This window comes from Gallus gallus, chromosome 14 (genome assembly GCF_016699485.2).
Source record: "Gallus gallus isolate bGalGal1 chromosome 14, bGalGal1.mat.broiler.GRCg7b, whole genome shotgun sequence".
In the NCBI taxonomy this organism is placed as follows: domain Eukaryota; kingdom Metazoa; phylum Chordata; class Aves; order Galliformes; family Phasianidae; genus Gallus; species Gallus gallus.
In genome coordinates, this window is record NC_052545.1 from 1,998,800 (window position 1) to 2,026,695 (window position 27,896).

The 27,896-nt window shown below is 47.4% G+C and overlaps 2 protein-coding genes across 3 annotated transcripts; one reads left to right on the forward strand and one right to left on the reverse strand.

The window, feature by feature from the left end:
• Positions 1-20,963, reverse strand: PDGFA (platelet derived growth factor subunit A). The gene is made up of 6 exons (NM_204306.1): positions 20,755-20,963; positions 19,643-19,739; positions 12,386-12,490; positions 9,977-10,164; positions 2,570-2,696; positions 1-47 (listed from the first exon to the last, which is right to left on the reverse strand). Exons 1-6 carry the CDS (start codon positions 20,815-20,817, stop codon positions 43-45), a joined length of 585 nt encoding a protein of 194 aa, NP_989637.1. The 5' UTR covers positions 20,818-20,963; the 3' UTR covers positions 1-42.
• On the forward strand, positions 20,560-27,509 carry LOC121106828. Of its 2 annotated transcripts, none has more exons than XM_046900983.1 (3): positions 20,560-20,764; positions 23,734-23,832; positions 26,517-27,509. In XM_046900983.1, the coding sequence occupies exons 1-3, from the start codon at positions 20,560-20,562 to the stop codon at positions 26,870-26,872; spliced, it is 660 nt and encodes a 219-aa protein (XP_046756939.1). In that variant the 3' UTR covers positions 26,873-27,509. The 2 variants fall into 2 exon arrangements, 1 of the variants encoding a protein (XP_046756939.1); XR_005839934.1 differs by lacking the exon at positions 20,560-20,764 and having other exon boundaries at positions 23,720-23,832; positions 26,517-26,668; positions 26,780-26,919.
• The last annotated feature ends 387 nt before the right edge of the window (positions 27,510-27,896 follow it).

Here is a 27,896-nt window from a genome sequence, read left to right on the forward strand (position 1 = left end):
GAAAATCTTTGCTTCTATCATACTACTCCCAATAAATACCTGTTAATCTGAAACAGGATATCAAGTTTAGCATTCTTTAGAAAAGACACATCAGTAAAAACGAAAACTGCCGCTGGGAGCTTAGGTGCAAAAAGAGGTGTTTGCAATTCAGTTCACCATCATAAGGGCATTAGGCACATACACTGCAAATCCAAATCATTCCCACTCCAAACACCAGAACCAAATGCAAGTGCTGCAATTTGCATAATTTCAAGTCATTAAGGAATGAAAACTCCATACTCAATTTGGAACGTATATCTCATCATCATACACTGCTAATACGCTGGCCAACAGATTTCAGGCATTTTTGCATTGAGAGGGTGTTAGTTTTCCACTATGCTGAAAAACTCATGAATTTTCATGACTGTTATCATCCCACTGAGACTGAACAGAGCAAAAAAAAAAGATCTTAATTTCGTGGTGTGAGTAACACAGGGCCCTGCAACACAACAGTGGCATTTCTAAGTGCCTTCCTCCTCAGGGGCATGTACAATCAATCCCAGTTCATGCCAAAACAAGGGTTTGATGGCCATGCAAAGAATAATGTTTACTACATATATACACTCAGTGCTTTATAGACAATGATGGAAACACAACAATTTGTAACCTGGCAATTCATTCATGCATTATTATGTGATGTTTGACCTCAGAAATCAATAATAATGAAACAAAAGCAGAGGCGATGGAACTTGAGATTTCAGAAGCTGAAGTATTAGCACCCTCCAAAAAAATAAAAAAAAGAAAAAAAAAAGGCAAGAAAAGGAAGTAGCTCAAGAATGTAAGATGCTGATGGTGATGTGGAGCTTAAAGGAAAAATACCAGCAGGTAGAATTATCAAAGCCAATCAAATCTAATCTCTTTGCAGCCTTGAGGTAGCAAGTGTCAAGATTTTGAACAGTGATTAAGTTGAAGTGATGGTATTTGATTAAGTTTTCCAGTACTTGTGCTATTAGGGTGTTCAGCATATAGGTCCTACCTGAATATCAAATAGTTCCAGTAGGTTTTATGTTGGTTTTAACTTTTTTCGTTTCCGTTTTTTACCTGATTCCCTAGGCCTTCCTGTTAACATAAGGGCAGGGCTGGTCAAAAGCCCCAAGGTAATGCATTTTGTTGAACACTGAAGTAATAAATACTCAAACCGTTTACATTTCAAAGAAATCTCATTATCCTTTGCATTAAAGCAGTAACTTCAAAACGTCTGATTTGACATTCTGTTTATAAAGCAATTATACAAAAGTAAAGAAATAATAAACCAAGTTGGCATTGCATACGTCATTACGAAGATCCATCTATAATTACTGTTACCATGCTGTATTCAACGCACGCTTTCAGCTCAGTAGTTAAGCTATTTTCAGCTCACCATCCACTTGCTGGTACAAATTTTATTCCCATCAGTTATTAAATCCTAGAAAATGGTATCCTTTCTACCCCATTTTTCACACATAATTAATCTAACCGAACATTTTTTTCCAAATGCAAGACAGAAAAAATATTAAACCATATATACACAAAAATAACCATTTTACATGTGCTTTTGTCAACCTCGTTTGAGCTAAAACACTCTGCTTAGATTATAAATCAGTGTCCAACAGAAATCACAACAGAGGCCTATCGTTGCTTTTATACAAATCCTAGTTCTGGTCTGTACATAGCAACTGGAGTTGACATTCTCTTAGACCAGGTTTAATGCCTCCATGCTAGAGAGAGGCAGTCCTTACCCAGACACCTATGAAATCCATCACCACCGAGCAGCTTTCCTCCTATATTTACTTGCTCTTCACTGACTCTAATTTTGGGGCTAACTCTACTGCACCAAGCTCCTGGAAGAGGTGAAAGTGAACTTCTGTGGTTACTTTAGTGGGTTTCCTGAATATGTCTCAAGTCCTGCATTACACCTAGGAAGAGGATCTAAACTAGTAATTTTAGGCACTTTATGAAAATCACATTGAAAATAAGTACTCTTCCCCACATATCCTTCCCCAAGATTATTTAAGTTTTACCTTGAGAGGGCAAGCACACATTTAACCTTACATTGGCCAATGAATTCTTGACTACGTATAAGTAAGAAAACAACAACAGGAGAAGGCACTGTTGTTTCAAAACTCATTACTTCTGAATATAAAATTTGCTCCTATGTGCTTTATATTCGTTTCATGAATATTTTTCCCAAGGTCAAGTAAATCTCAGCCTTAACTCTGTCTCCACAAAGTCTAAAGAAATTAGGCAACAGAGTTCACCAGTAAGCTGCAACAGGACAACCTTTAGCTTAATTAAGCAAGACCTGAGCAATATTGGGCATTTCCTTTTATGTAAAGTCTAACCTAATGAAAATTGACAGAATTTAAACTTCAAGTCCAAACTTTTTTTATTCAGCACCAACTGCCTCTAATTGTGCATCTCTAACACCCAGAGAAGTAGCTGGGGCTCTACTGTGTTCACTGGAAGCAAGATTTGCTTTACACTCTTTACTAAAATAAAAACAAGTTCTATATGAAATAAGCATTAATGCAAAAATAAAAGGAAAACATACCAGTTTCTTCTTCTCTATAATCTGAATTAGTATTTGTTGATGTACAGGTGCATTCCATATGCTCTTCTAATCTCACCAGAACTTCTTTTAATTTTGGCTTTTTTCTAACATATTCCACTTTTGCCACCTATAAAATACGATGAGGTATGTACTGAGATACATTAACATAGTTCAGGACTGAAGACAGATAACTATATACCCCTATTTTTGAATGAAGCCAAACCCATATAAAATGTTAGCATAATAACCTTTTATCTTAATTGTGCATCACGTAACCACTTATTGCACAGGCTATTTGTTTACTCAAGTTCAGCACTTTGAAACAGTTTTCTTTTCCCCCAAGATAAAATAATTTCCCATTCATTTCATTTTGATGTTTTAAGCAACTCAGTTTTCACATATATCACGGTAAACTTATATAGAAACTCTAATCAGCGTTGGTTCTTGCAGACTGCCACCTTTAGCATACTGTTCTGTACATGTTGACCACTGCTCTTAAGCTGAAGGCTAACAATGAAGGCATTCGGTTAGTTCATAACACATTTTCTAGATCACGAATTGTTGTCTTCAGAGTCCTCTGGAAGTAAAGTACTCAACCCCTCAGAGACCCTGCACCTGAGTATCAGCCTAGAAAACAGTAATCTCAGTCCTACTCATTCCTTGCAGCAACCCGAGACTTGCTTACAAGAGCTCCCACACACTGTTGTTAGGTCCAAGGGAACTACCACGAGCAAACTAGATCCAGCCTTTGGCTTTTTTTGTGGATGGCCAGCAGGTATGCTGCTCCTCTCTGATCCATCCAACTGCTTCCAACTGCACTGCCCCACTCTGTGCCAAAACACTGGCACCCTTTAGGATAGAAGTCTGGGGGACAAGGTGAGGTTGGAGGAAAGAGCATGTTGGAGAAGCAGCAGGTCTCAATGCAAAGAAAACCGACACAAAAGAAAAGGACACTGAGGTTGGAGGGACATTGAACATGAGGAAACCTGTGCAGCCCAGTGCCAGCAGGCAGGGCAGGAACACAGTGCGGGCAGCAGGAGCACCGCTGGGCTCGGGCACTGACATAGGTATGCTGTGGGGTGCTGGGCATGGAGTTGTGCTGAGAGTAACAGGCACGATGGTCATGGCCATGCAACAGAAAATGGCACAGAGTGGGAAAAGAGAGCTAGACAGTGTCTAAATTTAGTTTACAATTGTGTTGAGTAGGTGGTAACCATTTGCTTGAAATGGTAAGCACTGAAATAAAAGCATGGTTCCTCAGTACTAATAGTGATTTGTCTACTGCTTGACAAAAAGGACTGCATCATGCCTGTCCCAGCAAACAGGAAGACAGCTTTATACAGGTATGCATTATAAATGAGATAGGTGAGGGAGCAGAAGGATGAGAGAGGCAGATTGCCTGCAGAGAAGTTAAATGACAGAGCCAAAAGGTCCAGTCCAAGCAAAACCCCCCAAATAAAGCACTCACACTCTCCATATAATGGTCTACTGGTGCTATTGGCAGGGTTTCAAAGCTCCAAAATCAACCTTCAAACCATGAAAACCATTCCCTGGCCCTCCCCAAAATGGAACAACAGTCTCAAAGAACGAGAGCAGTGGCTGGAAAAAACATCACATCCCCAGTTCCCAGAAACACTGTTTTGGCTCTGTGGATGTACGTAAACTACCAGGGACCTCTGAATGACAGTAACAGAAGCGAGAGCAAAATCCTGGCCTTGTTAAAGTCAATGGGAGGTCTGCCATTGCTTGCACAGAGCCAGGATTTCAAATCCACGTTTTAGTCACCACCTCTTCTGTCAACAAGATCTGGAGACTATTTGCATTTACCCGGCAAACAAAAGTTGCAGAGAGACAGATACATTAACTAAGATGTCCACATTAAAGGTATCTTCAAAAACTCTCCTATCTCCATATAAACAGACTAAGAGCTGGCCACGACATACAAGAATGCTTTAGCCTGAAGATTAACAATGGGTCAAAGCAGCATGCTTCAAAATCTCCTATCAGGACCCAACTCCAACAAGTCCTTGAATGCAAAGACATGAAAATGTATGGTACAGCCGAGTCATCTGGCACAAAAGGATGACTAATCCTTAAAATTTACAAAACAAACAGTAATTAAGACACCTCCATCACCACAGACAAAGAAAGAGACCCAGCAATCATGGAACAGCTTTCAGATCTGCCATGCTTATCATAGCTGTGGGAATAAATCAGCCTTATTGAAAGTTACATGCAACAGAAAGATGTAATCCAATGTTTTAAAGCCTGTCCCTGTTTTGCTTTGCTTGCCAAACTGAAAGTTATATGCAGTTCCTGTGGCTACTTGGTATCAAACAACATTAAAAAAAAAAAAAAAAGAAAAGAAAAAAGGTGATGCTTTGAATAATAGGATCATAAAGAATTCGAGAAGCAGTTTCTATCTCTGGGTTCTCACTACGCTGTAGCTACAATACAATCCAGCATACGTGTCCCTGCCCTGCTTCATGCAAGGCAAGTTGAAGGAATGATGTTTTTCAGTATGCTGTAAACATTAGAAGTGCAGCAGCACACAAAAGAGTTAAACTGCCATGCCTGTGTCACCCCCATCACCTGCTGCCAAGCAGGATCTGTAATTAATGCTAATCTAAAACGATAAAGGCTGTAGGTCAGATTTTCAGTGGCTATAAACAGGGATGGCTATGCTAATAGCATGGGATTTGGCCTTCTGTTAGTGTCTGTTTTCTTCTTTGTATTTTTGTCCCTGGTGTTTATCTTGTGCAGTTACTGTCACATGTAATACCAACTGCTTTGATGGCCAGTCCTCAGCAAACCACCCATACCAACATCAGCTTCTTCTACTTGTCGCTAATGCAACAGAACTAAAAACCACAACCTCAAATCCCTCCAGAACTGAAGAAGATTACTATATAAGGACTAAGAGAGAGAAAGAAGACAACCAACTAGCTTGGCTAAGTGGTGGCTAACCAATGGTACTGCGTTTGATTCATAGCAGAGCCTGTGTACCATTCTACAGTGTGGTGTGGTGGTTAGGTTAAAATTAAAATGAAATCTGAAAAGCGTATGTGGCCTCACGAAATGTCACAGAAACACCTCTTCTAGAGCTCCTGCAGGAGAGAGAGAGGGAGTAACAGCGGGATGCAAACAGCATTGAAAGCAGCAGCACCCAGAACTGCCCTACCACACAGCTGACAGTTCCCGTGGGCTGGAACCTGCATGGAAATCTCGGCATAGAAACTTCCTCACAACACACAGAGCAGCAAAGCTCACGAGGCTGACAGCTAAATACAGGATGGGAAATAAAGCCAGAAATGACAGACTGAAGGCGCTCCCTGGGATTAGCCATTTCTCCCATATTCAAGCACCCTACAACCCCCTCTTTACCACCCTCAGGTCTCTGAGGGGGACGCAGGCCTACAGGGCGCAAAGGCACCGGAGGGGCTCAGCGGGGACCTGCCAAGTCCCTGCATGCTCCAGGGAGGGCAGGACGGGCACAGTGCCCACCAGGAGACACGCTGCCAGCTGAGCACACTGCCCCGTGCACGGAGGCAGGCCGCCCCGCAGCCTGGCTGCCACCCACATTAAAAACTCCATTAAAGACCTCTGCAGGGCACTCCTCCAGCCCAATCCCCAAGGGAAGCTCAGTGCACAGACACATAGGGAGTGCTCTCCCTGCACAGAGAGAGGCCCTGGGTGCTGTGGGACCGGGGAAGCCCAGGCAGGGCAGCCCTGTCACCGTGCCATGGCAGTGGGATGCTGGGAATGCAGCCCCCAAAGGCACGAGAGGCCAAGGCCACTGTGGGGCAGGTTGGGAAGATGCTAGAACACTTCACGTCATCCGGGTTGGGGCTTCCCTTGTTTCATCTGCTCCTAAACTGACCTTCGGTCTCCCTGTCAGCTGGTCCTGCCTGCCACCAGCAGTAATCTTCTGTTAGGTCACAGCTAAAATCAAAGTGCTGCCTTACCCTACTGATAGAAGGGGTCACTGAGGAAAACATCCTTCAGGCCGCAGACATGACGCACAGCCATTTTACCTACAGGCACCACCAGGCGCTTCCCAACCTTCCTGGGCACTGGGCAGCTCTGCTGAATACCTCCTGTGCTGTTGCCCTTCTCTTCACAACCTCTCAGCAGCACCCAAGCGACAGCTGAGGAGCAGCACTCCCGTCCCTCCAGCTCCCTTTCCCCTGTATTAATTTACTGTACAAACATACTAGGTTAAATTTCCCCAATCAGCCCAGTGCTGAATACTCAGAAATGGCTGAAGTTGTTATGGCTGCGGCCCAAGGCAAAGCAGAAGGCAGAGCTGAGGTGATTTATGTCATTTCTGTGTTTAGAAACGAGCACTGCTACAAACAACAGTAATACCCAGCTTGCCTACTCAACATTGTAAGCAGGATTTGGTCTGCAGTATTAACTGTTTTCTGCTGCCCTGATCATACATGTGAATGATAATTGTGCTGAATATTACAAGAAGCATCCTGGCAAGACTCAGTTCAGAAACCCCCCAAATAAATTACGGTCCTGTACGTGGTAAATATGTGATCTCACTGTGCAGAAGCCACAGAACCTGCAGATGTTACTGAAATGCTTTTGCAGACAGAAGAAGAAATATATTTGTAACAGACACCAACACCCCTCCTCACCAATCCTTGTTACCATTTCTCTATCAGAAGGATAGAACTGCAACTCTTCCCTTCCTAAAGGACAACTCCCAGCCAGGTACTTCATCTCAATCAGATCCTTGCAGTGCTGTACAGGTACAGCTTGCAGAGCAGAGAGTTCTTTAGGACCAGAAGCTGTGCTCTCCAGGGCTCACCATGTCACAGTGCAGAGGAACCTCCCTTTCACTGACTCCCCCAGCAAAGGGGAAGCCTCAGTGTACTTGTTCTGGGGAAGCCATATCACCAACCCACGTCACCAACACCCCTGGCTTGCAGCCTCCCTGCAGCTCCAGTTCCATGAGTCCAGTAACAGCATACTGGGCACATGAACATGGCTCTGTGAAGGCAAAGTGAGGACATTCCGAAACCCTATAGCCGTTAAGTCATGTCCCCAAGAAAGGAATGCCCCAGTACAAGCCCCTCCGCTGCTCTCCTCACACAGCTTCGGCACTGCTTCAGCTGTCTCTTAACCTTGAATACAGAGGCCCTCAGTAAGACAAAGAAAACACCCTCTGCTTTAGCCTGTTAGATGATGCAAACCCACTTGCTGACCTTTCTGGGTGAACATTTCTCTAGTGTGAATGGGCCAGCTATGATCTCACTACCTTGTCAATGAAGAGGAAGTGGGGAAAGCCTTTTCAATGTTTAATCAAAAGAGGGCTTTTATGCAGTCTGACATCAGGGGAAAATACAAGACAGCTTTCCAACCACATTGCAGAACAGCTGAGAGGCTCTCCAAAAACTCTCCCCCTACCTTTCCAGCGACCCTTACTCTGGGCCAGCTACTTAATGGCATGAGCAGACATTCAGCTCCGAACGTCAGATTGACAAAAAGCTCATAAAACCATCAATTATATCAAAGCTACAAGAGGATATGACTCTGGAGGGCATAAATATGGATTCTGTTCAGAGATTTCTGGTGTGACAGTGAGGTCAGCCTACAACCTTTACAATGAACATCCTGTTCCTGCTTGACCTCTTGTCCTCCCTCCTCCCCTCCCCCTTCTCTTTAATGACTATTTGGAGCAGTCTTGGAGTTTTGGGGGGGAAAAAAATGTCTTCCAAAGTTGACTGATGTATACTGATATCGCTGGTGGCAATATATTTACACAGCCACAAAGAGCAGCTGCTCAGCTGAGACTACTTTTAGCTTGCGCCCTATAAAAATGAGTGCAAATCTAAAAGCACTCAAAGCATTATCAGAGGACTGAGTGAGAGACTCTGTGTGCTGGGAAGCAGCCCCAGCAGTGACATCCCACTAAGGTGCTGCTGGCTACAGGCTGCATCCTTGAGGCATCTAGGGAGCCCCTGGGGTCCCCAAGCAACAGAGGAACGCACAGTCTCTCCTCCCCCATCCAGTGCAGAGACAAGTTACAAGCACAGGATTACTCAGTCCTACCACCGAACACCAACACAGGTCACAATACACAGGACAACTCTTTGCTGGCCATCTCCAACTGCTTTATATCTATTAGTTGTGACACAAAATTAATTGGAAGCTGAACCAAACCCCAAAGTAACAGCACTAGATATAACACTGAAGCACTTAGCTGCGCAGCTTCTATTACAACTACAATGCTTCAGCTTCTTTGGTTTGCTCTCAGCTCTTAGATACGATTCCAATTTTTTCCTCATTTTTCATTGTTGCTGCAAAGCCCCATAAAGAACAAGCAGCAAGGAGTGCAAAATACAATTGCTTTTGTAAAAAGTGAAGAAATCTCTTCAGACATTTCTCCACCTTATCTGGATGTGAAAACATTTTTCAGCTGCTCAGAAAAGAAGTCCTGCTCAGATGCCTGCCTGTGTGTATGAAAAACACTGCGTCAATCCAGATGCCACACTTCGTGTTTACAACACACAGCACTAAATGAGTTAACAGCACCTTCCTCAAGAAGAAACCCATTCCAAGTAGAGAGATCAGGGTGTTGCACTGGGCAATTTTATGTTCAAGAATGTGGGTTGGTTTCTTTTTTTCTTTTTTAAACAAATTCTGCTCTTAAAATACTGAAAGCAACATGAACACAGAGCTTCAGCAGTGTAAGCGCTAAGTCTAATCTCCTACATGCAGATGTAAATCAACATTACTTGTTTAAACACTGATAAAAATTAGAACAGAGTGAAGCCTAATGAACATAAGAAATATTTCACGTAGTATTTACTGGAAAATTGCAACAGGGATTTTGTCTAATGAGTAAATACAGCATGAAGCCGTTGAGTCTTCTATCCCTGGGGTAAGATAATTTGAAACACATTTTTTTTCAGATCAAAAGTGTTATGTTGTCAAATATAAAAGCCCAATTTAGGCTGCATAATATTTAATTAAGAAAACAGCATTCCACACTGAGATTTTGGTTGGGTTTTTTTGTTGTTGTTGTTGTTTTTTTGTTTGTTTGTTTTTTAGTTTTTAAGTCCAATGCCCCTGGAGTCGTTTTATCTTCTTAACTGTAAGATTTGTACAGTGCAAGAGATCATGGGAAAGACACCATCAACTTCATTTTCATTACTAAAAGAAGAAAAACCGAAAGGGGACCTTGTGGAAACCAAATCCAAACCCAAGATTTTCCAGCAACCGTTTCATTTGAAAGGGCCCTTGGTTCACTCAACACAGAGAGGAGCATAGCAGCCAACCCTCTTGCTAAGGGGGTGGGTATTAAAGATCCAGGTCATGCAGAACAGCCACGATACCTGAAATTCCTACACCCATGAGGAGGTTCTCAGGGCTCCGCAGCCCCGCTCTGCTCACCTTGACACTTCTGTGATGTATCCGGGAGGGCTGGCATTTCACACTGCTGGTGTTGCAGCAGCCAGTGCAGCGCTTCACCTCCACGCACGGCGGCCATATCAGGAAGTTGGCCGAGGTGGGATCAATCTGACTCCGAGGTATCTCATATATCACCGTCCGTGTTTTGCAGACAGCCGGGATGGCCTCCTCTGTGAACAGAAGAAATGCACACTTCCAGGTGAACAGCTGCTCTCACCTCACAGCACCCACATACCGTACAGCGCCAATTTATGAGCGGCATCCTTAGCCCGGGGCGAGACAGTTCTCAGCACCCAGCACTTCCCAACACGCCAGTGCCGAGCACTGCTTGCCTAACACTGCACTGTGGGTGCTGCCCTGGGGGAAAGCTGGACTTGCTCCTGAAAACCCAGCCCTAAAACGCATGATGACAAAGGCCCGGCTCCCAACACAGCTCGGAGCATATACCGCTAGGTAAGACAATCCTGGCTCTTCAGAAGTGACAGCAAGAGGCTTCTCTGCCTAAACCAGTCCTCCCATACAGCCTCACAGCAACTGCTGAACAGCAGCTGTTATTTTACAGTATTGGGGCAATCACCACACACATATATTATCACACCAACATGCAATACCTGGCAAATGCAGCCACAGAAGCTGCACTGAGGGTATTTTTATCACACTCAAGTTGGCTGAGCTGGGAAACAACCTGCGCCAGCTTGAAGCTTCTGAGTCTTGGGTTCTCACTTCCACAACCTTTACATCCTCATATGGAGTCTGGTCCACACGCCATCAGTGGGCAACTGCCATTTCGTTCTAATTGAAAGCTCTGTGCACGCTGGATTTTATTTCATTTGTTGTTTTTGAATAAGGCAAAACCACAAGAGTAGCATGACTGAGGAACCTGCGGTGTGATTTTCAGCTAAACAAGTTCACTGCTGGGTTCAGGTAAGGTGAGCTTGTCGCTGGCAGCTTCAGCCACATGAGCACCAGAACAAGAAGAATCACAGAATCACAGAGTGTTTGAGTTGGAAGGAACCTTTAAAGGTCATCCAGCCCAACTCCCCTGCAATGAGCAGGGACACCCTCGGCTCTGTCAAACTGCACTGCATGATTGCTGTCATGAGAAATCCAAACCACGCATCATCCTCAACCTAGGGACTGCCTAGGAAGTCAAACTGGTAATTTAAAACGGTCCATAAAATAATAGCCATCTCAGGGACAGCTCGTTTGGTGGTGAGCTCTTGGAAAGCAGCTTGGATGTTTTGCCTTTGAGTGGAAGCAGTGATAGCTCCAGGTCATACGGGGCAGGGAACTGTAATTCTGCCTGCACTTCTTCAGTTACTCCTGAAGCACAAGAAGTTCAGGCCCAGCCTGCACCGTAACATGAAAATCCAGGCCTGGTTTTTAAAGAGGTACGTTTCGGTTGTCTGAACAGAGTGAAAATTCTTCTTCCCTGTGCCACGAACTTGACAAAATTAAAGGATCCAACATAGCAAGATAGCTGGCAACTCCTACACGTTATTGAGCATATACAGTTTCCACTGACTGCTATGGAGGGGCATCCAACACCTAGCAGAGCAAGGTGCCAAGTGCAGCAGACTGTTTCAGAACCGCTGCTCTCCAGAGGCACTCAATGTGACGAGCACGCTTGCCAATTCACACTGCAAATCCATGCCGACAGCAACTGTGCTATCTACTGCGGGCAACCACAGCTCCAAGTTAGAATATATTGACTCTGAATTACCTTAAATAGATAAGAACATGGATGCTTTCCACCATCAAGTAAAATGGTCAAACAGATCTCATCAGATGAATAAGCACTGCTTACAAAAACCGCTCTTACATCCCTTAGCATCTCTTTAATGGGGGATCTGGGCTTTACTGGATCGCCACCATTAGTGTTTAATAAGAAAAACATCCCTGTAAACATGCCTGGTGCTCTACACAACGACAAAATGAATGTCCCAGTGTCTCCATCAATGGCTTTTAATTTTTTGGATAAACTGCTTTTTCCTTTTGAATAAAGAATCAAGCTGTTTCCTTTTGTGGAGCTTCTGTACTGAAAACTCTACCAACTGTTGATGTTTTTTTAAAGCAAACGGCTGTAGTTGTTCCCCACACTATGAATTATACATTGAATATCGCAGCGTTTTCTAACCAAGGTCTAGCTTTGTAACATGCTGCAACAAGAAAGTGAATGTAAAGAATTTGAGCTCGTCTGTCTCCTATGGACAACCTCCACAAGACAGCTTCTCGGGCAACAGCTCATTTTGTGCAAACAGAAAAGCAAAAGCTAGAAATGGCCTTTTTCCTTTTTGTGCACATCCCATTCTTCCAGCAGAACACCCTGCTTGGCTGACCAAAAGCACCCCTCTGTTTTTCCTCCCCGAGTACAAATAGCTTGTTTCTTACCAATGCTTCTTTTTCTGCGAATGGGCACAGGACGGTTCTCTTGCACATGTTTAGCAGAATGAACACTATAAGACCTCAAGTTTGTCTCTGAAACATCATCGTATCCTGAAAGACGAAACAAAGTATTAAACCTCAGCAATGTTATTAGCAGGAATGTTGCTAACAGCTCTGTTCCATACATAGAAAACTGCACAAGTCCAAATTGTGCTGCAATTAATCAAATGTAATTCCTATCAACACAATTGCAAGGGTATAAGGCAGGGAAGACATAAACATGACATGCCATGTATAAGCATGCACAGCATAATTCTAACACCCGTTTTACTGAAAGCCCCCCAGAACAGCACGCGCTCTGTGGTACAGAACTGTATCTAAAGCAAAACATGTGCACTTCTATCTGAAAGGCATAGTAGAACTACTCTTACTGGAAAGGTGTAGAAATAAGATCAACAGTATTTCATAGGAAACGTTTCTTATGAGAAGTTTTGTGAATCTCTGGCATGAGGATACAGTAGAAAACAGTGCTACACACCCAAAAGCAACAATGCTGCCTCTGTACGTTTTCTCTAGCTTGGTTTCCACAACTGTACCAGGACAGAATCAAAAGCACAAAGTAACTATCATGGCTTTCCTTTTAGCCTCTCCGTTGCAGAACAAATCCCCTGTGAAGTATCCTAACCTTTGGAGGGGCATCTGAAGCTACTGCAAACTCTGGGACTGCATCCAGGCTTGTCTTTTTCCCTAAATAAGCCTACCACATGGGTTAAAGGGCCATGAGAAAAAGCAAAGACTGAAAACTTGGCATTTAATTTATCATTAAAAAAACAACAAAATAACTGCTACAACTATTTGGTTTTGTTAAGTGAAACAGTCCAGGTCGCGTCCCATGCAGTGGGGTTCTGAAAACAGCAAGCACAGTCTGCAAACAGTGGGTCAGGCAGACGTAAGCACGCTGAGGACTGCGTGCAGAGTTCAGTACAGCAAACTAAGATATTTAGCACTCCGCTTCTTGGAGTGCCCTCCATACTGTCAATGGACAGTTTCAAGGTTGTGCTGCTGGTTCCAAAGAAAACGGCTAAATACACACACACATACAAAAAAAGTAAATGGTTCTTACACAGTACTCAGTTATGCTCTCTCCATGAGAGCAATGCCTACATCCCTCTGTCTTCTGCACTGTCACGCTCCCTGCTTTCAGTTCACTTTGCATGCACAGTTGCCTGTGACTCTGCAAGCAGCTTTAACCTCTGCTTTATTAGTACCACTCTTCATAACAGCACACCCTACACATGAACATGCTCCTTCCCTTTTTTTCTAAAGGGAAAGTAAAAAATTTCCTGCCCTAAAGAAATGCAACTCACAGAACCACCTGCAGAGCTGACTAAGGCATGAAGACAAATATCTCCAGCACCTTAAGAAGAGCTCTACGCCTCAACGTACACCATCACTATTTGGAAAACAGTACTGTACGCAGCTGAAACAAGATTAAATGGGAGTCAAAAAAGCAGGGCCAGGAAGCCCTGTCAGTCCTCGTTTTCTCACCAGCAGAACAGATCCTTGTCTTAAATAAGGCAGTGTGAAATCCAGAGTTTCAATCTACCACATACGTAGGCTCCTTCCACCAACGTAGAGCGCTTGCTTCCCATTGACTGCAGTGGGAAATTTTGGAACCAAATGGATTAGCTGATTGTGGGCCTTATTTGCAATCCCAGTCTTGTAATGTAACGCAGCAATGACTAATGCATTTTATTCCTGCTTTTATTGCACCCCATACTCCACAAAACTCATCTGTGGGGTAAACAGAATGGCTTGCCTGAGATCCCACAGGAAGTTTGCAACTGAGCTGGGGAACAGAGCCAGGTCTCCTGCATCCCATTCCAATGGCAGCGAGCCATCCACCTGACCCCAAACGGTGTTATGCAAAATGAGGATTCGTTCTGATCTTCCTCCAGCCCTTTTCTGCTTCCTAACGCCCAGCCACCCAACACCTTAATGCTGACGTCCTTCTTGGCAAGTTCAGGTTGTCACTCCCTCACTTTGAGGCAATGAAGTGATACTCAAAAGAAAGCAGCAGGAACACTGCTCAGTGTGAGATCCAAGTGAGGCTCAGAGCAAGAAGCATCTCTGTGCACACTCAGAGTTTAAAACAGATTAAACACAACGCTAATGCTGTTAACCCTAACTGCTTGGTGGGCATAGCCACCTTGCTAAAAAGAGAAGCTGCCAGTGATGCCAGTCTGAGCCACAGGTCCTAATCTCTTATTCAACACACTGCCATAGCTTCCTTTTAGCATGACTGATTCCTTGCTGTCTTGTTTAAAGAAACAAGTAAGACTAAAGGAATAGTATGATCAGTTAACCAATATGTTTAGCCATGTGCTTATATCTAACTGCTCAACTCAGCTGCAATTAGCCATATTCCATCATCGTGTTTATAAAGCAAAATGACATGTCGAGGAGCATGTGTTGCTTATAAGACGACTCCTAAGGTGAAGAAGGCCTCTGGCTCATGCTGTATCTCACTGTCTCACTACATATCTTAGGCATGTATATCATTTTGTAAGTTCACATCTCGTGGTGGTGGTGGTTAAAAAAAAAAAAAAATCTATGCAGCTAGCACAGCAAACTGCCAAACAAGTTCCAGTCAAACCCCAATGCATTATGCAATGCAAATTGTATTACTTCTATCGCCAAAGCAATGATGTTGCTTTTTCTTCTTTAATAAACAGCATTACGGAGCACATGGTTGGTGTCAGACAACACTGTAATGCTAAAGGCACTCGGTCTCCTCTTGACCCACACTGGCATTTGGAAATAGTTCCATTTCCCAATGAAGTCCAAAGAAAAATCACTGCACTGAAAAAATCAGAAAGACAGCTTTGGAATCCATATATCACTTTAAATGGGCAGCCAGAAGACTTTATTTCACTTCATTAAAACAACGATGCTACAGTAACTACAAAGAACTCCCTCCAGGCTGACTTTAAAGAAACCCACTGCCTAATCTACAACCTGCCAGAAAGACTTCTCAACAAATCACACCTTAATTTATATCAGCTTTTCCCACCAGTGTATTGACTTGGGAACATGAAGTTGCAGGATGAGGTCTTCCAGCTCTTAGCAAAGAAAATGGAGGTTTATGGGTGCTGAGCACCTCACGAAAAGAGCCTGAGAGCAGAAAGCTCAGGAACAGACAGTTCTTAGTTTAGAAATCGAACACTGCTTGTCACTAAGCAAAGATAGAGGATGCTGCACTGTGCCAGATTAATTACGTTCTTTGTTAACATTTTAATAATAAATAAAAATGTTTTCATGGCAGCTGATCAAGAAATTTCTCTGTAATCTTTCATGTACTGACAACATATCAATGCTGGGTAGAAAAACTCTTGCAATCAGCCTTGGTCAATCCATTAGTGTAGCTGAAATTGTTCTTTTTCGTCAAGCTGGCGTTTTTCCACGAGGTCATGGGGTATAAATCACAGAGCTCCTGCGACATTCTGCCAATACGTGATTACTCTTCTCCCAAAAAAAGCAAGTGGAAAGCATCCTGAGACTACTGTTACTTTATATTTGTCATTGTATATTTGCACATTGCCATCTCCTTCCTGAGCAACTTTATGTGTGAGGTACACAACGCCAACATAAGCAGCCCTAACACGAACCCTTCTAGATGTCACTTAGATGTACATCCAAGAAGCTCAGGTCCAAGATTTCTAGTACCAACTGCAGGAGCTGAGGAAATTCTCAGTCTCCCTGCTTCCAGGAATTTGGTGTAAGGTACAATAAAGTGAAATGGTCTGTCTTACAAATCGGTCCTAGAACCAGAAAGCCCAAGGCAACATCAATCTGTTTGTTTGATCTCCCTTCTGACTGATGCAAAATATGCCCTTCTGACATTCAAATGCAGAAAATAGATGTTATTAAGTTTTCAACTTTGAGCTATTAAAGGAAATATAAGTAGCAGCCTGCAAGACCCCGTTTTGTTTAGGTTTTTTTTCCCCTTCTTAGATGGGATCCACCAACTGTAAGGGAAGAGGAGCCTCCTCCACCTGCCTCGGAAAAGCCCAGGATGCAGGAGGCAGATGCTCGCCTCTCACCATGTTTAAGAGGTGCAAGGCAAGCTAACATCACATTGTAACATCTCTAATTGGTGCACCACCCCAAAAGCCACAAAGTCAACAGAAGGTTTTCCAATAGACTGAGCAGTGGGCTGCAGCCCATAAACTGTTCATTTAGAAGTTCCTCCACCGGCACAAAGCTGCTCTGCTAGTTTTTACTCACGGGCCGCTCCATTCACATGGCCTAAGCTGACCTTGTGGTTGATGCCCTTAAACCATGCAGTGAAACACACTCAGCCCAGCGCTTCCCCACGCAGGGAGACGACTGGGGGAAGTCTGTTCCCAGCGGGAGGCAAACATAACAGGTGATGAAATGAGCTCTACCTCCCACAGGACAGATGGGAGAGGTGAAGCGTGAGGAGAGAAACCACACTGCTAAGCCAAGGAGAGCTTTCAGAGGCGGAATGTAGGAAATGCCCCCGTTTCGGCGAGTTAGTCTGCTAGTAGTAAATTTGAACTCTGCACGCTGCAGCTGCCTACTTCCTGGGATCGTGCGTGCTTTCTGTTTTAAATAGGGTCAGCTTCTGCTCTCTGTCGTGCCAACGAACGCCCAGCACTGACTCAGATCCCAGGCGCAGCAAGTTAACATACAAGGCTGCTTTCTGATGTGAACGCAGCGTTTTCATGTTGCCTTTGCAGGGGTTTCTCCTCGGATCGGGCACGCAGCACCGGGCTCTGACAAACTGGCCTGGATTGTCTTTTTATGAAAACAATGATAAGCTCCATGTTGGGTAGTGTTTTTCTTTAAGTAATTCGCCAGATGGTCTGGGGGTGCCGTTTCTAATTTTATGAAGGGGGTTATCAGTCATCTCCGTGCTACAATATAGCGACCAAATCTGTCAGAATACAAGAAAAACCTGCCCACTCTGACTTGCAAAACTTACTTTCCCAATTAAAAATGCATGCTTTGCATGGCAGGAAAGAAAACGACTGTTCTTCCTTCATTTTCCACAAGATTCTGCCTTGTTACTCAATAATATCAGACATTTTCTGCATGCATGCCCGATCCTGCAAACTCTTCCCGTTCAAGATCATCCTTAATTCCCAAGTCCACCCACTGAGTTTAAGCAGGGCTACTCGCTTGCAGAAAGGCTGGCAGCACCATGCGCTGAAACGAAGGAGAAGATATTTGCTGGAGTGTTTAATTCTGATCCTTGAGTCAAATGAATAGGTGCCACAAGAGAGAAATACAGCCACTGCACAGGCCCTCACCAAACCAGCCCTTCCTTAAACGCAACGACAGCCCTAAAGAAATATGCTTATTTCAGAAAGATCATCTCACCAACAGCAAGCAAAACACAGCTGATCTGCTAAGCCAAGCCTGTACTACAGACAGTAAACAGGCCCAATCCTGTTAGCTGAAGAAAACACAGCAATTCCAGCGTTGGATTAGTCACTCTGATAACCCCTCGGTAGGCATTACTCACGGCAGCGAAGACCGTGCCCAGAAAGCATACAGGCAGGTAGGAAGGAGCAGTGACTGCCTGTGAAGATCCAACCCTGCCTGTGCAGCTCAGCATGCGTGCAAACAGAGCAGGCATGGGCTGAAAGGCCGAATATTTTATTTTTTAATATTGTTTTGAGTTCACGTCTTAAGGCATTACCATTTCACATTGAAATAGTAAAATATGTATGCCTCGCTTCTCTAATGGTTTCTAAATTGACACGTTGCATGGAAACAGCAGAACGAAGCCGTAAACTCGTGGCTGACCTCTTCAGTTTTTGGTCACACATCCTCTGGTTAATATTTGCCATGAGGTAAATAATTCCTTTCTGAAATACATTTCTCTCCCCTGCTACACGCACTGATGGATTCAGCTCCCGCCACCACTTGTCTCCTTGCCTCAGTGGAGCCCTGTGAACTTTTGCTCTCCTTGCAAGTGGTATTTAAAAATGAAGCACGGCATATCTGAAAACGCAGACGTACTCCGGTAGCTACAGAACACTGCCTCAAATACGGCATTCCAAAATCCCAGCGCTCAGCTCCAGCCCTTCTGCAGCACAGCCCTCCTCTGACTTCAGCAGTAGCACACTGGTCTGGTCCAAAGCAGCGTTCAGTGGGGAGATATGCACTGCATCCCCCTCCTCCGCTGTGAAAGCCTCTTTAATTGCACTGATGATGAAGCAACGCTCTCCAAAAATATTAAAGCAATGCCAACAGATCTGGTAATTACTAATTGGTCTCTATGGTAAAGTACTGCACAAGAAAGAAATACTCCCATTTTCAGTATAATGGGAAACTCTGCTTCCTAATCACAAGAAAATTGAAAGCTATGTCTGTAAGACATCTTCAGAGTGTGCTGCCCTGCTCCTTAACGCAGCACTACACCAAAGGTGAGGAGCTGCACTCTAGAAGGATGCTGCAACACTGAATGAAGGTGACTGAACCTGGCACAGCCCTTACAAAAACATACAGCATATGGTTTAGAAGAGATGGCCCCGTACCAACGCAAGCAAGAGCTCATTCATTTCTCTCCATGTTTGCTCCTCAGAGCGATGCGGGTTTCCCTTGGGCACATCAAAGGCGTCGGGTTTATTCTCTCACAACTAAGGCACGAAATCACCAGGAACAAAGTGCATCCAGTGAAACCAACGATAAGCCAGCCAGCAATCCTGTGCTGCTCCGTCTGATTTACTGCTGCAACGATCTGTTTGAACTGCACGTTCTCACTACACCCATTTGCACGCCTAATGATGCAGAAAATAACCCCGCGCTATTTTCTTTTGGGAAAAGTGCATTTGTCAGGGTGAGCTCCATGCACAGGTTGCTGCTCAAAATCAGCGTGGACGGTTTATTTTCCTTTTAATAAAGCCCAGCACTTGAAGAGACATTACTTCATTCATAAATATTGTTTCAAATATTTTAAATACCTCTAGGACAGTAGTTTAAAGATAACAGAGCAATGCAAGAACGACAGCAAACCTTACGGAAATTCTTCTCCGCTGAGAGACAGAGAGCTCTGAAAACACTGAGGGTCACCGGGTCCCGCTCCACCCCGAACCCCACTAAGTTTGAACTCCCGAGCAGCCCCGCGGCCGCCGCCTCCCCCGGCAGCACAGCTCTCCGCGCGGAGCGGTGCCTCCCCCCGGGGCGGCGGCGGCCGCCGGTGCGGTAGGAAGGAGGACGGGACTAATTTACCTACGGAGTCAATCTCCAGGAGGCGCTGCAAGTCGCGGATGCTGTGGATCTCGCTGTGCGCCAGCCGCTCGATCAGCTCCTGCGGGATCTCGGCCTCCTTCAAAGACACACACACACACACACACACACACACACCGCGGGTCAGCGCGCAGCCCCGCGCGGCTCTCCGCGGCCGGGGGATGGGCACGGGGGTTTCCAAGAGGACGTGGGGTACCGCGGGGCATGTTTGGACCGAGCGGGGGAAAGATTCGCCCCCGGCTCCACCGACGGCTGGAGCGCACCCGCGGGGCTGCGCCACGGCTCAGCCGGGCACCTCGGCGCGGTTGGGCTCCGTGCTGCCGGGCTCGGTGCCCGCCGGAGCCGCGCCGCTTCTCCCCGAGCCCCCCTCGCCCGCTGGGAGCCCACCCGCAGAGCCGCCCGCCGAAGTTTGCCCGAACGGGCTGAAAGTTCGCGGCGGCCCCGGCTCTCCCGGAGCGGGGAGGGCTACCGCAGCCCCTGGGCCGGGGAAAGTTGGAGCCGCCCCGCAGCGCCGACCGGCGCGCACCCCTCGCCCGAAGGCACCTGTAGCGAAGCCCGGGACGCGGCCCCGCCGAGCAGCACCCCCGGCCTCAGCCCCCGGGCCGCGCTCAGCTCGGGGCCCGCACCCAACCCCTGCCCGCGCCCCGCTCGTGCCGTTCCCGCAGCGCTGCCGGTGCCGCGGGGGCTGCGCGCTGCGTTGTGCGCCGCGGGGGCGGCCGCTGCCGGGCGGCTCCGCTCCCGCTCTGTTTGCAAATAACCGCAGCCCGTTTGTACCCGGGGGGCGTGAATCTCTCTATTATATATGCTATAAACATGTGGGTACGTATATACATCTATATTATTTTTTTCAAGCGCAGCAAGCAGCCCCGAAGCGGAATGCACGGTCATTCCCCTCGCCGATGGCACGCGCGAAATGGCAACTTGCTTTCTGCCTCGCGGGGCTGGGGCTGGGGCAGGGCGGGTGCCTCCAGCCGGGCCGAGGCGCGGGGATGCCCGCGGGCCCCAGGTGGGCACAGCCGCAGCCCTTCCCCGCCCCGAGCCCCGGCTGCGGCGTCCCCCGGGCACCGAGAACGCGGCGAAGCGCTCGCACCTACCTCGCAGGAGGTAAAGGACAGGTAGCCAAAACCTATCAGCAAAACGCAAGCCCAGGTCCTCATCGCGGTCTAGTGCACTTTAGATACGGAGGGAAGGCAACGCTGATGGAGAGGAGCTGCAGGCCGGCTCCTGCCGCGCAGAAATTCAGTACCATCCCTCAGGGGAAAGGCAGCGGGGTGGCTTCGGGGGTCCTCCGCATTCAGGGTGGCTCGGGGCTGCCTCGGGGCGGCGGTGCTGGAATTACGGCGCTGCCGCTGTTTGTACGTTCCTCTCCAACGGGAGCGCGGCCGCTCTCCTTTCTGCCGCTCTCGCTCGCTCCTCTTGGCTCTTAGGACTAGACCAGCCGGTACTTCTGCATATTTGCTTAGATCAGACCAAAGTGAAACCCAAGGAGTCGATCCGGAGCGCAGCCGAAACGCCCATCACCTGTGTGGGGCGGCTCGCCCCCCTGGCGGGCGGCGCTGGGTCCCGCCTCCCCCCGCGGCCGCTCCGCGCCGGGACCGCCGGAGCTCTGGATTTGCCGGCGTCTCCCCCCGCCCCGCCGGGCCGCCCTGCGCCCTCTCCCCGCTTTTTTTTTTCTTGCAAAAAGGGCGAAAAATAGAATTACTGATACGGATCGAAACGTTTCTCTCTCTGAGAACGGTCCGCTCGGGGGCGAGGTTAAAAACGGGAATTAATTAATGAATAATAGCAGCGATAAATCGGAGCAATATCGCAAGATCTCGAGGGCTGCCTTGGCGCAGCTCCTTCCTCACTTTGCACGAGAGAAAAGAAAAAAAAAAAGAAAAATAAAGAGGAGGAAGGAAGGTAAAAAAAAAAAATTATATATATATATATATATCTGTCTCTACGCAAGAAGATTTAAATCCCACGGGGAGCGGAGACGAACTGCAACTCCGGGCGGAGGGCGCACTCCGGGCTCGCAGCAGCCGGGCCTGTCTGCAGCGTGCGGCCGCCGGAGCGGCATTTAGCGCTGCGCGCTGCCAGGCGCCTCCCCCGCCCCTCCTCCCGGTACTCCGGCACCAACCCCACCAACAACAAGTCGTGGCGTGGGGGCCGCCGGCAGCTGCAGCCCTGCGAGAGGGGTCTGCCCACATGCAAAAAGAGAGGCGGGGGGGAAAGGAGAGGAAAAAAAAAAAATAAAAATCAGGAGCCGGGGGGTTGCGGGGCCCTCTGCGGCAGCGGGGCGGGGGAGCTGCTGCGCAACAGCCGCCGTAACCTGACGGGATCCACCTTGTGCCCCCGCTGCCTTTTATATAAGGCGGAAGAGATCGCCATGATCGCGGAGGGCTTGGGGTTATTTTTATTTTTTTTAATTGGGGGAGGCTCGCCTTTGGCAGAAGGGGAGGGGCAGGGTGGCAGTGGATTGGGGTTGGGTTCTGCATATGTGTGTATATATATATATATATATACATATATATAATTTTCGCAGCGTAGCCTACGTTGCAAAGGAGAAAGCACTCCTCCCCGTACCCCCCCCCAAATAAAAATAAGAGCGAAAGGCCGCCCTGCGGCAGCGGCTGCGCCATGCGCGGGTGCGGGGCTCCCCACCGCGGCCGCGGAACCGCTGCGCCCCGCGCCCCCCGCGGCCGGACCGCACCCCCCGACCCCGAGCGGCGGGCGGGGCGGCTCCGCTCCTCTCTCGCATCCTCCGCCCTCCCGGAGCGCCGATGCCCCGTTCTCCCGGCGCAGATTGGCACAAGGTGCTGCTGCGCCCTGACATCTCCCTGAACTCATTGTGATTTAAATAACGGCCCTTTCTCATCTAAACAAAGCATCTTAATAGCAGATGCAAAGAATTCAGCTCATCTGAAAATCCAATAGCATTTAAGTGGATTAACTGCAATAACACAACTGAAGAGTGATACTATCCTTCATGGAAGACAATAGACTGTAAATGCACAGCCAGGGAGACTTATCCTTTCATCTCTGAATTTCCTTCAGCATTTCAAAAGCGAATGCTTTCTAGAAGCCCTGGAGGGCTCCGCGCGCTGCTGCTTGGACATGCTTCTAGGAAACAACCTGTGCTTTAATGGGCACTTTGCAATTGCATAGAAGTTCCCACCAAAACAGAAGTGGCCTTTCAAGTACGTTTAATTCTCCCTCGTGATGTCATGTTGGCTTACAGGGTGGTCTGCAGGACCACAACGGGGGAAAGAAAAAGGTGGGGGTTGGAAAGGGAAAGAGATGTAAAAGATTTGGAAGCACTTGAGAAAGGAGAATGTTGTTTTCTTTTTTTAAAAAGGGAAAACGCTGAGGCAGTGTGGAGCCGTTCTCAAATGCCTTCTGATAAATAAAGTGAGGAGCTCGGGGTGCCCCAGCCGGGCGCTGAGGGGCACTGCGGGGCTCTCCGGCCGCCCCCACCTCCTTCCTGCACGGGGTCGGCACCGCAGAGCAAAAGGCGACGGCTTTGGCTAAAAGAAAAGGGAATCTGCTCTGTGCTTAGCGGTTCTTTGGGTTCAAGCGACAGCTCTTACGGTCTGTGATGTCATAAAAGCAATAATAACCAAACGGTGAAATAGAGTCTGGCACTGAGTGATTGTGTGCTCCTCTCCTTCCTTCTCCTGCTGGGCGATGTGCCTGGGGTCAGCAGGGCTGGAGCCCTCTCCCGTGGTACTTCTCTATGAAAGCCATAGAGATAACTCCTACTGTATCTGTTGTTCAAAAATCGATGCACTTTTGGTTTTTCCTGCCCTTCCCTCTCCTGATGAGAAGCATATTGCATCGGCGTCTCTTCTGAATCTGTCATTGCGAGCTCAGATAAGCATCTCTCCTCCGGGTCCAGTTACACTCAGAGTAGCTTTTAACATGAGGCTGTTCATGTGGATCGTTGCAAATATTTGATAATAATGCAAGATATGTGGGATCCCAAAGGACCAAGGAGCAGGGAACATGAATAAAATTCACACGGGATCTGCAGGCGGATTTCTGTTTGGGCTGTCTGTCTGATTATGAAACACACCACCCTTTTGTTTCAGAGACAAGTGCAAACTGTGCCGTGGAAGTCCAAGAGTCCTCATGGGAGTGCAAAAACATCACAAAAGCTGATCCTGAGTTCTGCATGGCACCTTCCTCAGGTCAGCAAGCCAATGGAACACGTGTGCACCAAACATGAAAGTTCCTTTTTTACGTAATACCTGTAACCACACGTGGAGAGAGTGACGGGGTGGTATTTATAGGCTGAAAAGAAAATCCATGCAAAGAGCATCAGAAAATGAGGTTTTGCAATTCTTTATTTATCTGGAAACAGCAAGCAAGATGTCTCATTTGTCTCATTTGCAGCACACACTGCTAGAAGCCCCTCAAATGTCAGGAATTATAATAGAATTACACTGTGATGGAGTGCTGAGGGAGGATTTCCAGGGTTTGCACAGTGCTTGGTTTGGGGGAAGGGATGCAGGCGCTCCTTGACACGAAATGCAGCTCCTTCAGCAGCACCCGCGCGTTCTGTGAGCGGTGACGCACGAGGGCAGGGTGCCCCACATTGGGCTCCTGGCACCGCCTGCTGAGCTCCATTCAGTCCATGCAGGCTCTGCTTTTAGAGACATGAGGAGCTCCAGCTGTGTGGGACCAACTCGTGTTTCAGAGCGACGAGCAGGGGCCGTGAGCACAGGGAGGTGGGCAGTCAGAGCACATCTGTGGCAGGGAGGGATGTTCCCATTTCTGCAGCATTTGGGTTGAGGGTTAGGTTGGTTTGGAGGAGCAACCTGGTTTATTGCAGGGGCTGCATGGGGCTCAGTGTGCTCTGGGGTTGTATCCTGCCACAGCAGCTGACAGACTGAGAGCCACGAGTGTGTTGGCTCCAGAAGGAGACCAAAAGAAATACTCTCAGCAGTTGACACCCACACCACGTCAGTGCCTCGCAGGACAATGCTGGGGATGGAAGTTCAGCCCATAACCCCAAGAAGCTTACCCACTTCAGATGGTTTCTTTCTGCTTTTGAGCATTTTGCTGGCCTGAGTTCACAGGGGCATGTGCCATGGGAAGGTTTTCTTCCCTCCTCTCAGTTGCCACCTGCCTTCAGGAGCCGACACAGAGCTGTCACAGGTGCAGTGCAGAACAGGCGGCGGTTTACAAAGCAGAGTGCTGACAGCAGGCAAACCACCTCGGTCCTGACACCTGGCCCAGAAACAGCAACAGGAAAGCTGCAAGGAAAGCAAGGAGGAGAGCTGCTGTTCCAGCACCACAAAGATTGTTTCCTCCTTTTCCAGCTCTTCCTTTCGGATCCTTGTTCCAGCTCCGTCTTTCTGGCCAGGCTTTGTTTTCTTTGAAACTTTTCTTGGTGTGACTTTCCAGATGCTTTCATGGTTGATAGTTTTCTTAAATAGATGTGAGATGCAAATCTGCTCTGGGGTTTCAGCTAAGCAGAGTGATGAGAAGAGGCTCAGAAAGATTTTACGGTGTCCCTGCAGGTGAGGAGAGAGGTGCCCATGGCCTGTGCCACCTGTGCACCTTAGCACTTGAAGCTGCAGTATTTTTGGAGAGGGTTTGCTGCCCTGTGCATGGGGCAGGGTCCAATAAAGCTGTTGCACTTGTCCCACATTGACTTCAGCGGGGATAGACCCAGCTCTCCCTGGAGAAATGGCCAGGTTTCATAGCAAAGGCAGTCAGTAGCACTCTGATGCACTCTCCCTCTGCTCTTCCTACCGAGCTGTTCAGTGCTGAGTGACGTGAGCTTCACCTTCAGGGCTGAGCGAGACCAGCAGCCCTGCCAGCTTAGGTAGCAAGATACCATGTTTAGGCATTGAGCAGGGGCTCCTGCATACCAGCACAGCCCACTATTTTGGTGGGTTAGATGCAGTTGCTCCCCACTCCCCACCCCAGTGGGGCGGTGGAGTTGCTCCAAGTCACAGATATCTTCTGCCTGATGGTTAGAGCTATTAAAAATGGGCTGTGCTTTGTCAGTAATGCTCAGTTCATCCGGCTGAATAACTGTAAAAGTACCAGTGCAGCTTAGGGTATCCCGTGCTGAAATGTGTTGTAAATGCAAGGAATATGCTGTGGGCTCAATCTCCAGAGCCCTGTGCGTGGTGTGCATTTATCCTCAGCAATGTGGGTGTAAAACCCTTCTCTTCTGACTCAAATCAAAGCCAGTCGCAGGGATTCTGTGGAGACCATCCAGGATGTAACTCAGCCATGCTAAGTACCATAAAATTGTGATATTATTCTTCATTGTTTGTAGCTTGGAAGCCTGCGAAGGCCTAGCTTGGAGCAGCCCATTTTATTAAGCTCCATCCAAACACAGTGAGATAGCTGTTCCTCCCAAGAATTCAAATTCTCAAAGTGCAGGCCGCTCCGTTTGTGTTCTGGTATCCATGCAACCTTGTTGCTTCTACAACATTACACATTTGTCCTGTGAGATTCCCTCCCTTACAATAAAAACTCACGAGAGTGATGCACGCACTCAGCCCTGCGCACACCACGGGCTGCAGGACCCGGCCGTGCCCAAAGGCCACAGGAGGTATGAAGGCTGCCCGAGTGGAACTGCTAATTTATTTTGAACTGCAGATGTTTGCAATGGCTGTGAAATTTCCTAATTGAATTCCTGACCCTTTTTTGTCAGAGAAACCCAGTTAACAGTGGAGAAGGAGAGGAGCAAATGGAAAGCGTGACTGTCCTTAAAAAAAAAAAAAAAAAAAAAAGGAAAGAAGAAAACAGGCAAAAAAGAAACTGTGCTGCAGAGTTCTGTACAATTTTTCTTTTCATTTTCTTCTTTTCATTTTCTTCTTTCATTTTCTTCTTTCATCTTCTAAAAATACAGCATGCTTGTCCTCAGATGGTCTCGGAGGCTGCACGCAGTTGGAAGGGCTGTGCATGGAATCTCCAGCTCACTGCACTGTCACCCGAAGCCCACCCTCTCTGAGCACCTCCATCCTCTCGAGGCACTCTGCTATCACAGACCCGCTGGCCATGGTGAGCAGAGCAGAGCAAGCAGGCCGTGCAGTGGCATGCAGTGCTCAGCAGAACTGCCCACGGAACTCAATGCTCTGCAGTGCTCACCCTCAACACTTCATGCTTATGCAGTGTCTCACTGAGAGCTGTGGAAGCTCTGCGGCCACGAGGCGTGTGGTTGGACATGAAGAGGGATGTGGTGAAGGCCAGCAGCCTGCCTGGTGACCGGGGCAGGTTGTGGATGAGCAGATGGGAGCAGCTGCTTCCTAACCCAACTGATCTCTCACCTGCAAGCAAGTTTCAGTACCACCCCCACTGCTCTCTAGGAGCAGTAGAGATCTCCCAAGCACACAGTGGTCACATTGCTTGGCTGTGCCACTGCTGGATGTCTCAGCTCAGTCAGTAACCTGCCAGCCACTGTTCCATGTACAAGGAGCATGTTCTTGCATGTGCTATGGTGCTGGGCTACCAAGGGGACGTGTGCCGCATTTACACCAAAAGTGAGTTTCTCGGTTCTCACAAAAACTGAAGTGCAGAGTCATCTTCTCCATCCCACTGAATGTAGCACTAGTTTGCCTTCCAGCATCCATTTGTGATGTGGTGCCCAGCAGCAGAGATGCAGAACACCTTCCTTCTTGGAAATCAGTGAGAAAGGCTCTGTTAAACCAAGCGTGGGCAATGGCCCTTTAAGCATTGTCTGTTTAACTGTAGCACGATCTCTCCTGCACTCGAGTGCTTTCCATAAACAGCAAGTCATCCTGGAAGGGGAGGGAGAGGATGATAAATAATCCTGTTATTCATGCGACTGCGTTCTTTCATGAAACTGGGAAAAGGCAAAATAAAGTGGCGACTGTGAGGCTGAGAATGAAATCCAAGGCGGTGGGTTGTGTCGCTGCAGTTATTTTGGGCTAAAAGAAAATCTGAGAAGAGAAAGGTGAGCAGGAAAGGTTTTAAATTCCAAGAAGCAAGCAAAGAGATGAGGGATAAAAGAACAGCTTTTTCTGCATCCCTGCTTTGTGTCTGTGATAATAGCTAAGGCCAGTGGCAGCCCTGCTGCCAACCTCTGCGGGGAGCAGGAGATGCTGGAGCTCCAGCAAGGGCAGCGGGGCAAGGAGGGGTCAGGGGTGGCCAGAACTGGGGGAGAACATCCCACGGAGCAGCAGGGAAAGAGAGCAGAATCCTGTTTGCCGAGGGCCCTGGGGAATGGGCCACAGTGAGCAGGGAGAGCTAACGTTTACTCTATCCAGCT